Source organism: Salvelinus sp. IW2-2015, linkage group LG7 (assembly GCF_002910315.2).
Source record: "Salvelinus sp. IW2-2015 linkage group LG7, ASM291031v2, whole genome shotgun sequence".
In the NCBI taxonomy this organism is placed as follows: Eukaryota; Metazoa; Chordata; class Actinopteri; order Salmoniformes; family Salmonidae; genus Salvelinus; species Salvelinus sp. IW2-2015.
Window position 1 is genome coordinate 15,090,623 of NC_036847.1, and position 15,630 is coordinate 15,106,252.

At 41.4% G+C, this 15,630-nt stretch overlaps 1 protein-coding gene across 1 annotated transcript in view; it reads right to left on the reverse strand.

Moving 5' to 3' along the window:
- Nucleotides 1-10,853: 10,853 nt before the first annotated feature.
- The window catches only part of LOC111966466 (A-type voltage-gated potassium channel KCND1), a 70,175-nt gene continuing 65,398 nt past the window's right edge, over nucleotides 10,854-15,630 (reverse strand). The window contains exons 5-7 of the mRNA XM_023991110.2: nucleotides 14,367-14,462; nucleotides 13,569-13,816; nucleotides 10,854-13,018 (exon numbers count right to left, since the gene is read on the reverse strand). Of these exons, the coding sequence (XP_023846878.1) occupies nucleotides 12,817-13,018; nucleotides 13,569-13,816; nucleotides 14,367-14,462 (546 nt within the window). The 3' untranslated portion in view covers nucleotides 10,854-12,816. The remainder of the gene's footprint in view (nucleotides 13,019-13,568; nucleotides 13,817-14,366; nucleotides 14,463-15,630) is intronic.

Below are 15,630 nucleotides of genomic sequence, written 5' to 3' on the forward strand. Positions count from 1 at the left end.
TCTCTCGAATGCACACATATTACGAAAACATGAGTTTTTGTTTTCACATATTACGTAACATTTCATTCAATGCCACAGGATGCTACTATTGCTGTCAAAGTGTTCACTGACTGCCCTCTGGTGGCGGCCCAATTGTACAGACGCATGTGTCATGTGTTTAGGATCTACAGGGTATACCACTTTAGGGTAATTTCATATTTTATTTACAAAAACGCTGTTGCGACATAGACACAGATAATTGCAAGTGTTTACAAAAGTGTCCTTCGATTTGGCTATTGTACTTTAGTGAATTAAGTCCCTACAGTATTATTTGTAGGTGTTGAAATGACATAAGTGCAGTTACACTTGACATTTACATTTACATTTAAGTCATTTAGCAGACGCTCTTATCCAGAGCGACTTACAAATTGACCCTGTTTACAAAGTGTCCTCGCAGTAAGAGAAAGAGAGCAAGAACCATGAGCTGAAATGAACAGAGACAACGCCCCAAGGGACAGACAAACAATCAAGTTGATGTGATGGGGATCTGAGCAATGGGCTGTTTGACTAGATAACCGGCAATCATATTCAATTATTGGGGAAAAATACACTATATATACAAAAGTATGTGGATTAGTGGATTTGGCTATTTCAGTCACACCCGTTGCTGACAGGTGTACAAAATTGAGCACACGGCCATGCAATCTCCCTAGACAAACATTGGCAGTAGAATTGCCTTATCAAAGAGCTCAGTGACTTTCAACGTGGCACCGTCATAGGATGCCACCTTTCCAACAGGTCAGTTTGTCAAATTTCTGCGCTGCTAGAACTGCCCCGTTCAACTGTAAGTGCTGTTATTGTGAAGTGGAAACATCTCGGAGCAACAATGGCTCAGCCTCGAAGTGGTAGGTCACACAAGCTCACAGAACGGGACCGCCTAGTGCTGAAGCGCGTAGTGCGTAAAAATRGTCTGTCCTCGGATGCAACCCTCACTATCGAGTTCCAAACTGCCTCTGGAAGCAATGTCAGCACAATAACTATTCCTCAGGAGTTTCATAAAATAGGTTTCCATGGCAGAGCAGCTGCACACAAGCCTAAGATCACCATGCGTAATGCCAAGCGTTGGCTGAAGTGGTGTAAAGCTTGCCACCAGTGGACTCTGGAGCAGTGGAAACGTGTTCTCTGGAGTGATGAATTATGCTTCACCATCTGGCGGTCCAACAGACAAATCCAGGTTTGATGGATGCCAGGAGGACGCTACCTGCCTGAATGCATAATGCCAACTGTAAAGTTTGGTGGAGGAGGTATATTGGTCTGGGGCTGTTTTTCATGGTTCAGGCTAGTTCCAGTGAAGGGAAATCTTAACACTCTATGGACACTGTGTTAACAAACCTCCAAAAAAGCTTCAATGCCATACAACACTCCTTCCGTGGCCTCTAACTGCTCTTAAACGCTAGTAAAACTAAATGCATGCTCTTCAACCGATCGCTGACCGCACCCGCCTGCCCGACTAGCATCACTACTCTGGATGGTTCTGACTTAGAATATGTGGACAACTACAAATACCTAGGTGTCTGGATAGACTGTAAACTCTCCTTTCAGGCTCATATTAAGCATCTCCAATCCAAAATTAAATCTAGAATCGGCTTCCTATTTCGCAAAACAAAGCCTCCTTCACTCACGCTGCCAAACATACCCATACATACCCATGCCCATCTATCTTTCCAATGTTAATTTGCTAAATTGTAATTACTTCACTACTATAGCCTATTTATTGCCTTACCTCCTTACTACATTTGCACACACTGTATATAGATGTTTCTATTGTGTTATTGACTGCAATAACCCACGTGTAACTCTGTGTTGTTGTTTTTTGTCGCACTGCTTTGCTTTATCTTGGCCAGGTCGCAGTTGTAAATGAGAACTTGTTCTCAACTGGCCTACATGGTTAAATAAAGGTGAAATAAAAATAAAATACAGCATATAATGACATTGTAGACAATTCTGTGCTTCCAACTTTGTGGCAACATTTGGAGAAGGCCATTTCCTCTTTCAGCATGACAATGCCTCCGTGCATAAAGGTCCATACAGAAATGGTTTGTCGAGATCAACCCTATCGAACACCTTTGGGATGATTTGGAACGCCGACTGTGAGACAGGCCTAATTGCCCAACATCAGTGCCCGACTAATGCTTTTGTGGCTGAGTTGGAAGCAAGTCCCTGCAGAAATGTTCCAACATCTTGTGGAAAGCCTTCCCAGAAGAGTGGAAGCCGTTATAGCAGCAAAGGGGGGACCAACTCCATATTAATGCCCATATTTGACTAGCAGGTGTCCACATACTTTTGGTCATGTAGTGTATTATAAGACATAGACAGTACACTATTTAAAGTCCGTAGAAAGATTTCAGAAAGATGACAAAAGCATTTCTGCCAAGTGAGAGATACCTATTGCTTTTCAATAGCTCGATAGAGCCCCACAGTCAGCAACATATCTGAAAACAAGGTTACCTCACACATTCAGCTATAGCTGCTTATAACATGAAACATTGGAAATGAGTACTTTGAACAACTACAGTACCTTCACAATAGATTTCACCAGGTTTGGGCTTTCCACACGTCTTCTGGTGGACACAGTGATGTAAGACATTATCAGCAGTGCATTCGGGAGCTGTCTTTGGTACGCCTTCTTTTCATCAGGCTGTTCAATCTGATCCGGTGTGTGTTCTTGGGGACTGCCACACTTAGTCACTTGCAAAGGAGGGTGGCTTCCCTTGATGTAAAATATTTTAGTTGATACACTGTACCGACTCCCAGGTGCCTCAATAAAGTATCTACATTTTCCCTCCACAATTCTGAGTTGAATTCAATTTCACACTACCTGAAAAATAAATTATAAAGATACACCATTTACTATACTGTCAACATATTATTATTTTACCTTTATTTGACTAGGCAAGTCAGTTAAAGAACAAATTCTTACTTACAACGACGGCTTAGGAACAGTGGATTAATTGCCTTGTTCAGAGACAGAGCAACATATTTTTACCCTGTCAGCTAGGGGATTCGATCTAGCAACCTTTCGGTTACTGGCCCAACGATCTAACCACTAGGCTACCTGCCACCCCCATGAACATCTTCAAAGTTAACATTTAACTCTTACCTGCACAGGACACAGAACCCAATCCTCCGCAACACATTCCCTTTGTTATTTTTGCACTGCTGAAGTTTGGACTTGGAGCCTATGCGTCTGGCAAAATGTGTGTCATCACGACTTATTCTGTTGGTTGCTTTCATTGAGATGCTGTTGCTACACTCCTTCTCTTTACATGCTAAAGAAAGTATTCACGCAGCTCAACTTTTTCCACACTTGGTTGTGGTATAGCTTGAATTTAAATGAATTAAATTGAGATGTTTTTTCACTGGCCGACACACAATATCCCATAATCCCATAATCTCAAAGTGTAATTATGTTTTTCAATCATTTTGGAAATTAGTAAAAAAGGAAGAGCTGAAATGTCTTGAGTCAATAAGTTTTCACCCCTTTGTTGTGACAAGCCTAAATAAGTTCAGGAGGAAACATGTGCTTAACAAGTTGCTTAATAAGTTGCATAGACTAATAATGTTTAACAGTTTTTTTTTTTACTACCTCATCTCTGTACCTCACACAAACAATTATCTGTAACGTCCCTCTGTCGAGCAGTGAATTTCAAACACAGATTCAACCACAAAGACGAGGGAGGTTTTCCAATTCCTCGCAAAGAAGGGCACCTATTGGTAGATGGGTAAAAAAAAAAGCAGACAATGAATATCCCTTTGAGCATGATGAAGTTATTAATTACACTTCGAGTTGGTGTATCAATACACCCAGTCACTACAAAGATACAGGCGTCCTTCCTGACTCAGTTGCTGGAGAGGAAGGAAACCACTCAGGTATTTCACCGCGAGGCCAGTGGTGACTTTAAAACAGTTACAGAGTTTAATGGCTGTAATAGGAGAAAACTGAGGATGGATTAACAACATTGTAGTTACTCCACAATACTAACCTAAATGACAGAGTGAAAAGAAGGAAGCTTGTACAGAATACAAATATTCCAAAACATTCATCCTGTTTGCAACAAGGAACTAAAGTAATACTGCAAAAAATGTGGCAAAGCAATTAAATGAATACAAAGTGTTATGCTTGGGGAAAATCCAATACAACACATTACTGAGTACCACTGTCCATATTTTCAAGCATAGTGGTAGCTGCATCATGTTATAGGTATACTTGTAACCATTAAGGACTGGGGAGTTTTTCAGGATAAAAAATAAACTGAATGGAGCTAAGCACAGGCAAAATCCTAGACAAAATCCTAGACGATCAGTCTGATTTCCACCAGACACTGGGAGATACATTTTCCTTTCAGCAGGACAATAACCTAAAACACAAGGCCATATCTACACTGGAGTTGTTTACCAAGAAGACAATGAATGTTCCTGAGTGGCCGAGTTACAGCTTTGACTTAAATCTACCTGAAAATCTATGGCAAGGCCTGAAAATGGTTGTCTAGCAATGGTCAATAATCAATTTGACAGAGATTGAAGAATTTTGAAAATAATAATAGGTAAGTGTTCCACAATCAAGGACTTACACAGGAAGACTCACAGCTGTAATTGCTGTAATTGCTTCCAAAGCTGCTTCTACAAAGTATTGACTGTTGTAGCTCAACAAAGTCACTTACAGTGGGGAGAACAAGTATTTGATACACTGCCGATTTTGCAGGTTTTCCTACTTACAAAGCATGTAGAGGTCTGTAATTTTTATCATAGTACACTCAACTTGTAGAGACGGAATCTAAAACAAAAATCCAGAAAATCACATTGTATGATTTTTAAGTAATTAATTTGCATTTATTGCATGACATAAGTATTTTGATACATCAGAAAAAGCAGAACTTAAATATTTGGTACAAACCTTTTGTTGCAATACAGAGATCATAACTTCCTGTAGTTCTTGACCAGGTTTGCACCACACTGCAGCAGGGATTTGTCCCACTCCTCCATACAGACCTTCTCCAGATCCTTCAGGTTTCGGGCTGTCGCTGGCAATACAGACTTTCAGCTCCCTCCAAAGATTTTCTATTGGGTTCAGGTCTGGAGACTGGCTAGGCCACTCCAGGACCTTGAGATGCTTCTTACGACCCACTCCTTAGTTGCCCTGGCTGTGTGTTTCGGTCGTTGTCATGCTGGAAGATCCAGCCACGACCCATCTTCAATGCTCTTACTGAGGGAAGGAGTTTGGCCAAGATCTCGCATACATGGCCCCATCCATCCTCCCTCAATACGTGCAGTCATCCTGTCCCCTTTGCAGAAAAGCATCCCCAAGAATGATGTTTCAACCTCCATGCTTCACGGTTGGGATGTGTTCTTGGTACTCATCCTTTCTTCCTCCAAACAACGGCGAGTGAGTTTAGACCAAAAAGCTCTATTTTGTCTCATCAGACCACATGACCTTCTCCATTCCTCCTCTGGATCATCCAGATGGTCATTGGCAAACTTCAGATGGGCCTGGACATGCGCTGGTTGCAGGGACCTTTGCGGCGCATGCGATTTTAATCCATGATGGCGTAGTGTGTTACTAATGGTTTCTTTGAGACTTTGGTCCCAGCTCTCTTCAGTCATTGACCAGGTCCTGCCGTGTATTCTGGGCTGATCCCTCACCTTCCTCATATTCATATGCCCCACGAGTGAGATCTTGCATGGAGCCCCAGACCAAGGTATTGACCTCATCTTGAACTTCTTCCATTTTCTAATAATTGCGCCAACAGTTGTTGCCTTCTCACCAAGCTGCTTGCCTATCTCTGTAGCCCATCCCAGCCTGTTGCAGTGCCAATTGTATCCCTGATGTCCTTCACAGCTCTCTGATCTTGGCCATTGTGGAAGGTTGGAGTCTGTTGATTGAGTGTGTGGACAGTGTCTTTTATACAGCTAAGAGTTCCAAACAGGTGCATTAATACAGTATGAGTGAGAACAGGACGTTTCTTAAAAAAACAACAGTCTGTGAGAGCCGGAATTCTTACTGGTTGGTAGGTGATCAAATACTTATGTCATGCAATAAAATGCAAATTAATTACTTAAAAATCAAACAATGTGATTTTCTGGATTTTTGTTTTAGATTCCGTCTCTCACAGTTGAAGTGTACCTATGATAAAAATTACAGACCTCTACATGCTTTGTAAGTAGGAAAACCTGCAAAATCGGCAGTGTATCAAATACTTGTTCTCCCCACTGTATATATGATTATAGTAAACTAAATCATGGATTGCTGTTAAATCTTGTCCATAGACTGCTTACAAGGTAGGGAAACCAATATGTCATTTTGTAATTTGGCTGAACTATCCTTTTAATGGTGGGGAAATTAACTACAATTTTAGCACWACTTTTTTGAATGTATTGGCATTTTAAAACTCACTGAATTTGACACAATATTTATAGATTTATAGTCTGATGAGAGGATCATACTCAGTTTTGCTTTAGTCAAGGACAAACGTTGATTTATTGTTAAAAGCTTCTAGAAACGGGTTAGAGTTAGTCCCCAAAACCAAGCTTTGATAACAAAATCCAATACAATAACTCAATAACTATTAATAACATAACTTTAGAAAAATAGAATGTATTTACTAATTTAGAACTAGACCTAATCCAGACACATTTGTGATATTTACACAAATACATTGTAGGTCTATGAAGGGATATTTATTGTGTGACAATTTACTTCCAGTAATGACTAAAGTTAAACCATGGTTTTCATATGCTCATAAAATCTGTTTTTCATGACTGTTTCATGACTGCAAAGTAAGATGTAGTATAGCAAGGTTAATATATTTACAGTAAACGTACATGCATTAATGTCACAGCGCTTATAACTACTAAAAGAAGAATWATAAGAGTACAGGTTATTATCAAGTTTCGTATCTCTTCAGAAAAAATAGCAAATACAACTAATATTATTCTCAACAACTGTAACAGACACTTAACATATACAGTAACAAATGGCAAACTTCAACATGGTATCATATATACACTAAATTAGTTGTAGTTAACAACTATGTTTTCCATGAGTAAGAAGTTGTTCTGATGCCTYCAGCTAGATGACAGTGTTGGCAGTCTGTGGCTGAGATAGGAGATCTGCCAGCTTAGTGGAAAAGTTGAGCGAGCTGTCTGTGGCTTTGTGGTCTGTACACTTACTGAGAAAGATGCAGCATGTTGTCTTATCGCCCACCATCTCAGAAGAGAGAAGGGTAGGGCCACGTTTATAAAGTTAATCTTTGCATAGGCATTTTCAATAGTACACACTATTTCTTGGTATCCGACCGCAAGACTCTTCAGGGGGTAATGCGTATAGCCCAGTACATCACTAGTGATGAACTCCCTGCCATCCAGGACCTCTATACCAGGAGGTGTCAGATAAAGGCCCTAAACATTTTCAAAGACCACACACTCACAAATACTACACTGACACTCCAACACACAAACACACGCACACTGCAACGGTTAGTCACACACACACACACACACAACAACACACACCACACAACACACACACACACACACACACACACACCACACACACACACACACACACACACACCACACACACACTTTTACCCCTACCTACATGTACATACACTGTGTGTACAAAACTTAGGAACACCCTTTTGCCCTCAGAACAGCCTCAATTAGTTGAGGCATTGACTCTATAAGGTGTCGAAAGTGTTCCACAGGGTGCTGGCCATGTTGACTCCAATGCTTACCATATTTGTGTCACGTTGGCTGGATGTCCTTTGGGTGGTGGGCATTCTTGAACACACCGGAAACTGTTGAGCATGAAAACCACGCAGCGTTGCAGTTCTTGACACACTCAAAACCGGTGTGCCTGGCACCTACTACCATACCCCATTCAAAGGCACTTAAATCTTTTGTCTTGCCCATTCACCCTCTGAATGGCACACATACACAATCCATGTCTCAATTGTCTCAAGGCTTAAAGTCCTTCTTTAACCTGTCTCCTCACCTTCATCRACACTGATTGAAGTGGATTTAACAAGTGATATCAATAAGGGATCATAGCTTTCACCTGGATTCACCTTGTCAGTCTATGTCACGGAAAGAGCCGATGTTCCTAATGTTTTGTACACTGTGTATTACCTCAATCACCTCAACTACCTCGTACCCCCAGCACATTGACTCGGTACCGGTACTCCTTTTATATAGCCTTGTTATTGTTATTTTATTGTGTTTCTATTTCCTTTTTTGTMTGCAAATGTTCTTACTTTTTAACTCTGCATTGTTGGGAAAGGGCTTGTAAGTTAGCATTTCATGGTAAAGGCTACACCTGTTATATTTGGCGCATGTGACAAATACAATTTGATTTGATTTGGAAGGGCAAATTTGACCTTTCCGAAGAGGAGCCCACTGGGCACAGATGCCAATTCAATGTCTATTCCATGTTGGTTCAACATCATTTGATTGAAATGACGTGGAAACCATGTTGATTCAACCAGTGTGTGCCCAGTGGGAGGACACGTCATCAGATTATGAGTAGGCCTATCAGTCATCAAGTGTACTTTTAAAGAAATGATGTACTCTGCAACTTTCCTCTTTTGCAATCAGGTGACTAATKATTTCAATGAATGCATCATGAGTACGTTAATTAATTATTCACTTTTGATGTAACTTAGTAGCCAACGTGCGTAAGAAAAATGCTTGGACGTCTACTTGGATGATTATCTTAGTACTCTTGTGCAATGAACAGTTTGCTTACATTTGATGAGAAAACACAGACCACAGAGGAATATCTTTGCTAACAGAAAGCACAGCTTCCATCTTAGTAAGCCGACCTACTGACAGTTTTTTTCACATACACTACCGTTCAAAATTTTGTGATCACTTAGGAATGTCCTTGTTTTTTGAAAAAAAAGCAAATTTTTTGTCCATTAAAATAACATCAAATTGATCAAAACTACAGTGTAGACATTGTTAATGTTGTAAATGACTAGTGTAGCTGGAAACGGCAGATTTTTTATGGAATATCTACATAGGCGTACAGAAGCCCACTATCAGCAACCATCACTCCTGTGTTCCAATGGCACATTGTGTTAGCAATTTCAAGTTTATCATTTTAAAAGGCTGATTGATCATTAGAAAACCCTTTTGCAATTAAGTTAGCACAGCTGAAAACTGTTGTTCTGATTAAAGAAGCAATAAAACTGGCCTTCTTTAGACTCGTTGAGTATCTGGAGCATCAGCATTTGTGGGTTCGATTACAGGCTCAAAATGGCCAGAAACAAAGACCTTCTTCTGAAACTCGTCAGTCTATTCTTGTTATGAGAAAATGCTATACCATACGAGAAATTGCCAAGAAACTGAAGATCTCATACAACGCTGTGTACAATTCCCTTCACAGAACAGGGCAAACTGGCGCTAACCAGAATATAAAGTGGAGTGGGAGGCCCCGGTGCACAACTGAACAAGAGGACAAGTACATTAGAGTGTCTAGTTTGAGAAACAGACGCCTCACAGGTCCTCAACTGGAAGCTTCATTAAATAGTACTCAGAAATCACCAGTCTCTTTGTCAACAGCAAAGAGTCGACTCCGGGATGCTAGCCTTCTAGGCAGAGTTCCTCTGTCCAGTGTCTGTGTTCTTTTTCCCATCTTAATCTTTTATTTTTATTGGCCAGTCTGAGATATGGCTTTTTCTTTGCGACTCTGCCAGAAGGCTAGCTTCCCGGAGTCGCCTTTTCACTGTTGACATTGAGACTGGTGTTTTTCTTTTAAAAACAAGGACATTTCTAAGTGACCCCAAACTTTCGAACGTTAGTGTAGGTATTGTAAGTCCATAAATTGAACTTGTAGTTTAGATGAACTCTTATAATAAATATGTGATACGTCTCGATCTTTCCGTGTCTTTTTTGTTTGTTATTGATTTATTTCATTTAAAAGGTTTAGGTGTAATATGAAATATGAAGATATATAAAATAGGCTATACTGACACCACAGTAAATATGGTGGCACTGATAGTCTAGTTGTTAAGAGCGTTGGGCCATTAACTGACGATTAGGTGAAAAATCTGTTGATGTGCCCGCATAATCCTGATTGCTTCAGTAAATCGCTCTGCATCTGCTAAAATGTTTATGTAACGAGGGCTGATTTTAGGAATAAGAACTTGAGGCTTAGACTCTAGCTATTGTGAGGGCTAATACTGTGGAGCAAGTGCAATATGAGTGAAGCCGTAAATCCCATTCAGTCCTTTTCTAGCTAGCTACCCTCTGATGTCAATACCACAAATCAGATTAATGATGTCATTTTACACAGGTTAGTGCCACTACAAAGGTCAGAGCCAATGTCAGGAAGATTAAGACAGACAGACATCTAAAACATACAGAGACAGAACGCTGTTCCAGTCCATACACGCAGAGATGGACAGGGTTACTCAACACAGGTCATGTTATGGTCAGATCACACAGAGGGATTAAACTAAGCATACCGTACTTTAGATTTTCACTGCAATGTATTTATTCTGCACTATCTATGAAAACAGACTGTTGATAATTGAAATGAATCAATTAGTAATAAAAACATTGGGGTAATGTCATCATTGTCTACCGTCATTTGAGTGTAAAGGTGAAAGGGGGATATTTTACATCATATGTTGTAGCCTCCCCTACTGGTGACTTCTCAAATGAAATCTTACCATAGAGGGGATGATGGATAAAATAGATAAAAAACACCATTATTCAGGGGAAGAATCACTGGAACAAAGCGTCTATCCRTTCTCTTTTTGGGGGAATGAAAATAAAAGGCAACACAATTTTCTGAATTCTAATTGCTTTATTTGTGGAATAGAATATAGACATCTGTGCTTTTGATCTGTTCCGCTCATCGTCCTCTAGGGAATCAGTGCATCTCTTTCGCTGACATGAGTACTGGCTGGTGCCACCTCTCCTGAGCCTACACATCCGGTCACTTATCATTGGGTTAGGTTAACACTTCATTAGGAGTGGTATGTATAAGATTCTTATAATTACTATATAATCTTCCCATCAAACGTTTGTTGTATTCATACAGCATACACATATAAAGCATATGACACGACTTTACTCATCTGTTATCACTTCCATGAGAAAATGACATTGTGTAAATAATGTGAATCATATAGCTATATATGTTTGGAAATTAATGTTAGCAAATATGTGTGAGGTTGACATAGTGCTCATTCTACTCCTATCTGCATTATATGAATAAATACTAAAGTAACTTTAGAACAGCTGTAGTGTGCACAGTTACAGAGAAATCTTTCATTGCAATATTATGCAAATAATAATAATCAGAGAAAAAAAGTAGGATTGCCAAAGTTTGCAGTAAAATAATTACAACGGTTATTGCAAACACCAGATCTCATAAACAGAACTGGAGCCATGCCAACAGTAAAGTTCAATGAAGTACAGTAGCAGCACCGATATGTTAGCATGTTTAACAAAAAAGTTGCTTGTCAATTACACAGCCATCAACGGGCTGCATACACTTAACCCTGTAACACAATATTACAATAAGAGAAGTCAACGAAAGGTAACTGTGAACTTTTCTTACTGGTAACCTCTTCTCCCTAATTTCTTTCTCTTTGACAATAGACGCTGTTGAATCCCTCCTCTACATTTTATTTCCCAAAGAAAAAAACAGGTAAAATACCTACAACGGTATCCATGCATATTTGTGATCAATAAACACAAGTCCTCCCAACCTACCACACACAGACCACACAATCATACTCACCCACTTCGCATTCTGGCGAGGAACATGCCTCAATGTTTTTATTTCATTCATTTTTTTTAACCTAATGTACACTTCTGGTGCAGCACTTGACATCATTATTACTTTACAATGTTGTCAGGAGAAAGAAATAAAACTAACTGTTCTGAGGGAAAGAATAAGGTACCATGCAAATAACCGATGAGCTAGTCATATCTGATATCACTAATATCAGTAGTTCTATTCTCCACCATCTACTGTACAGGAACATGCATAGCTGTATTAAGCTAGTCATTACACTGACATTTTTTGGTAAAGTTTGAAGATGCATGTGATTTAGAGACGTATGATACAAAATATGTTACATATGTACTACCATCTAACGATCTCTCCTTTATTTTCATTGAATTTGTGTGAAGAAATCTATTGCAGAATACAGAATTAATATTTCTCTCTCTAAAGGTGTATTTATATATCAATATAATTTTGTCATTATTCATAATCTTTATAATCTCTCCCTGCAATTTGTTACACACATTATGTATATTAGTTTTTCCTGCTTGTTCTAACGTTGCATATCTTGAAAAGTAAAAGGCCTTCGATGCCACGGTGGGTATATTATTGTTGAAAAACCCTCTTACCAACCACACCATCCATATGTGTCCGTTCTCTGAGTCCAAGAGGCATGTAGATTCCTGTTTCACACGCTGTCATCTGTTCCTGCTCAGCTCACAGTCTCTGTGAGTCTCTGTGATACTCACTTAATTTACTAACTCCCCCACCCCCTGTAACTCCCTAGACCAAAAGGTCAACCTCACAGTAACCTTTCCAGCACATCACATGGATGGTTCAAATCAAATGAATGAATAAATGAAAAAGATTCACGCTAGCCCTACCTCTATTCAGTAGACATTACGTTGGTATTGGATTGAAGCATTTGCAAAGAGTGTGTGGTATCATCCTTGAATGTCCTTCTTTCCCATGTTCTTCTCTGATGGGCCCCCTTCCTCTTCTTTTGTGCAATGGGTCAAGGTCCTGTGCTTGGGGGGTTATAAAGAGGAGATCTTGACAGTGTCCTGGGTGTTGAAGGTACTGGASCGAGAGTTGCGTAGGATGCCAGGGATGGCGGGTGAGTTAGGTAGGCTCTCATCAGGAGTGTTGGCTGGGGGAGTGGGGATACTGATGATGGCTGCCGTGTAGTCATCACAGTTCAGCTTCAGGTCTTCAGTCCTGGCATTTAGACTGGAGCGACTGCTCAGACACACACACATAGATAAAGTTAGACAATGCACGCCAATATTCCCCTTAATAGTCCAACTTGTTTATTTTGAGTGGACTTTTATGTGTAATCATTGTAAGTAGATCAGTGTATTCTAGACAGGTAATTTGTTCTTCCACTCTCTGTAAAGTGATACATCCATCTACAACAACTATGTATAAAAATGCAAGTGCAATCTCTCCATTATCAACTGTTTCTCTAAACAATAAACTATCATTAGTCATGCTACAGTGACAAATGWTTTTTTTTTTTTACATAGTACATTTATCATTAAACCCATGGAGGTTGTTTTGACAAACATCAACAGCATCAAAATGGTTAGAGCCAGCAGAGCTTGAACAACTTTGCCTCAGCTCGTAATTCAGGATCAGCAGAAGGTTATTTTCAATGAATCGGCCAGAGTAAAATATACTAAAACATCAACAGCCTCTACAGGTGATTTAGTGGTGGGGCAAAGATAGAAAGGGAGGGGTGGGCTCCTTGGATCAGGTGGACAGGTGGATGGTGCGTGTGGTACAGTACCTCTGTGGGTACTGGGTACCAGCAGGAGTCTTGGTGACGTGCAGCGTGTCCAGCTCCTGCACACTGCCCCGGCTGACAGAGACAGTGGAGTTGGCAAGGCGGAAGGCCCTCCTCTTGGCCCGGCGGGAGCAGCAGGTTGTGGTGGCCCCCTGCTGGCTGGACAGCGAAGTGCTGCGGCTGGTGCGGAAGCCCACTGAGTCGGTCACACACACCTCGCTGTAGGTGACTTCATCTGTGAACTCGTGATTCTGTCGAAACATACAAMAAATAAAAATGTCTATCATGTCCCTCAGTGAGTTTAAAACTCTGGGGCAAAGATGTTCAGGAGGAGTGTAAATGTTTCCTGCAGGCTGGATTGTGTTACTTTGTTGTACATTTTGATAATGTATTGACTACTGCTGCCTTCTTAGCCAGATCACCCTTGTAAAAGAGACTGTGTCTCAATGGGATTCTCCTGGTTAAGTAAAGAAAGAAAGAAAAGGCCTCTGATCGGCCGCACAGATTTGAACTAGCTGTAGGTTTCTGCATGCTATAGCTCCAGGATGATGTTCTCCTGATGGTGTTTAATGTCTGTTTTTAAGTGGTGAAGCCGAAAGACAAATTTCCACATTGCGTGGACAATAACGTTTTTCTAATTCTATGATCGCTGCTCATAACTGCTGAAAGTGTGAAACATCATGAGTGTAACACTGCTGAGTGTGCATAAAGTACATCAAAGTGAGTGATAACCTTGAATAAAAAGTMATATCAGACAAAATTATCCATGAGATAGTTAAAAGGCATAAAAGGAGCACTCACTGTGGTTTTCTCCAAGCAGTGCAATAGGTGATGATGTTGGTGCTCAAAGGCGGATCTGTTCTTCACACAAAAAGGTGTGCTGTCACCATCACCATCCTGAGGGACACAGCAAGAGAGCAAATCACTTAGCCCAACATGGCCCCACATGAAAAGATATTGTCAGTGAAAATACAATGACATTAATATTTGAATTAGTAGCTGGTAATGTATTGCTGTGATAAGCAAACTTAACATTGTAAACACATGAGATTTGATTTTGCCCGACAAACAATGTAGATGTCACGCCCTGACCTTAGTATTCTATGTTTTATGACAGAATAACCCACCAAACAAGGACCAAGCAGCGTGYAAAAGAGGAACAGCGCTTAATGGGGAAATGGACCTGGGAGGAGATATTATATGGAGCAGGACCCTGGACACAGCCGGGGGAGTATCGCCTTTCTGAAGAAGATATAGAGGCAGCGAAAGCAGAACGGCGATACTACGAGGAGAAGTGCCGGAGAATAGAGGAACGGCGACGAGATGAGGAAACACGGCTTGCACGGAAGCCCGAGAGGCAGCCCCAAGACATTTTTGGGGGGAGCACACGAGGAGATTGGCTGAGTCAGGTAGGAGACATGAGCCAACTCCTCATGCTTACCGTGGGGAGAGTGTTACTGGTCAGGCACCGTGTTATGCTGTGAAGCGCACGGTGACTCTAGTGCGCTATTCTAGCCCGAAGTGCTCTATTCCAGCTCCTCGCATTGGCCGGGCTAGAATGGGCATGAAGGAGGGTGCCGGCTCAGTGCTCCTGGTCTCCAGTGTACCTCCTTGGACCAGGATATCCTGTGCCGGCTTTGCGTACTATGTCTCCAGGGAGTCTGCACAGCCCAGTGCGTCCTGTGCCAGCGCCCTGCATTTGCATGGCGAAAATAAACATCCAGCCAGGACGGGTTGTGTCAGCTCTACAATCCAGACCTCCAGTGCGTCTCCACGGTCCCGTGTATCCTGTTCCTCCTTCCCGCACTCGCCCTGAGATGCGTTTCCTCAGCCCGGTACCACCAGTTCCGGCACCACACACCAGGCCTCCAGTGTGCCTCCAGAGTCCAGCACGTCCTGTTCCTCCTCCCCGCACTCGCCCTGAGGTGCGTGTCCCCAGCCCGGTACCACCAGTTCCGGCACCACGCACCAGGCCTCTAGTGCGCCTCCAGGGTCCAGTACGCCCTGTTCCTGCTCCTCGCACTCGCCCTGAGGTGCGTGTCCCCAGCCCGGTACCACCAGTGAT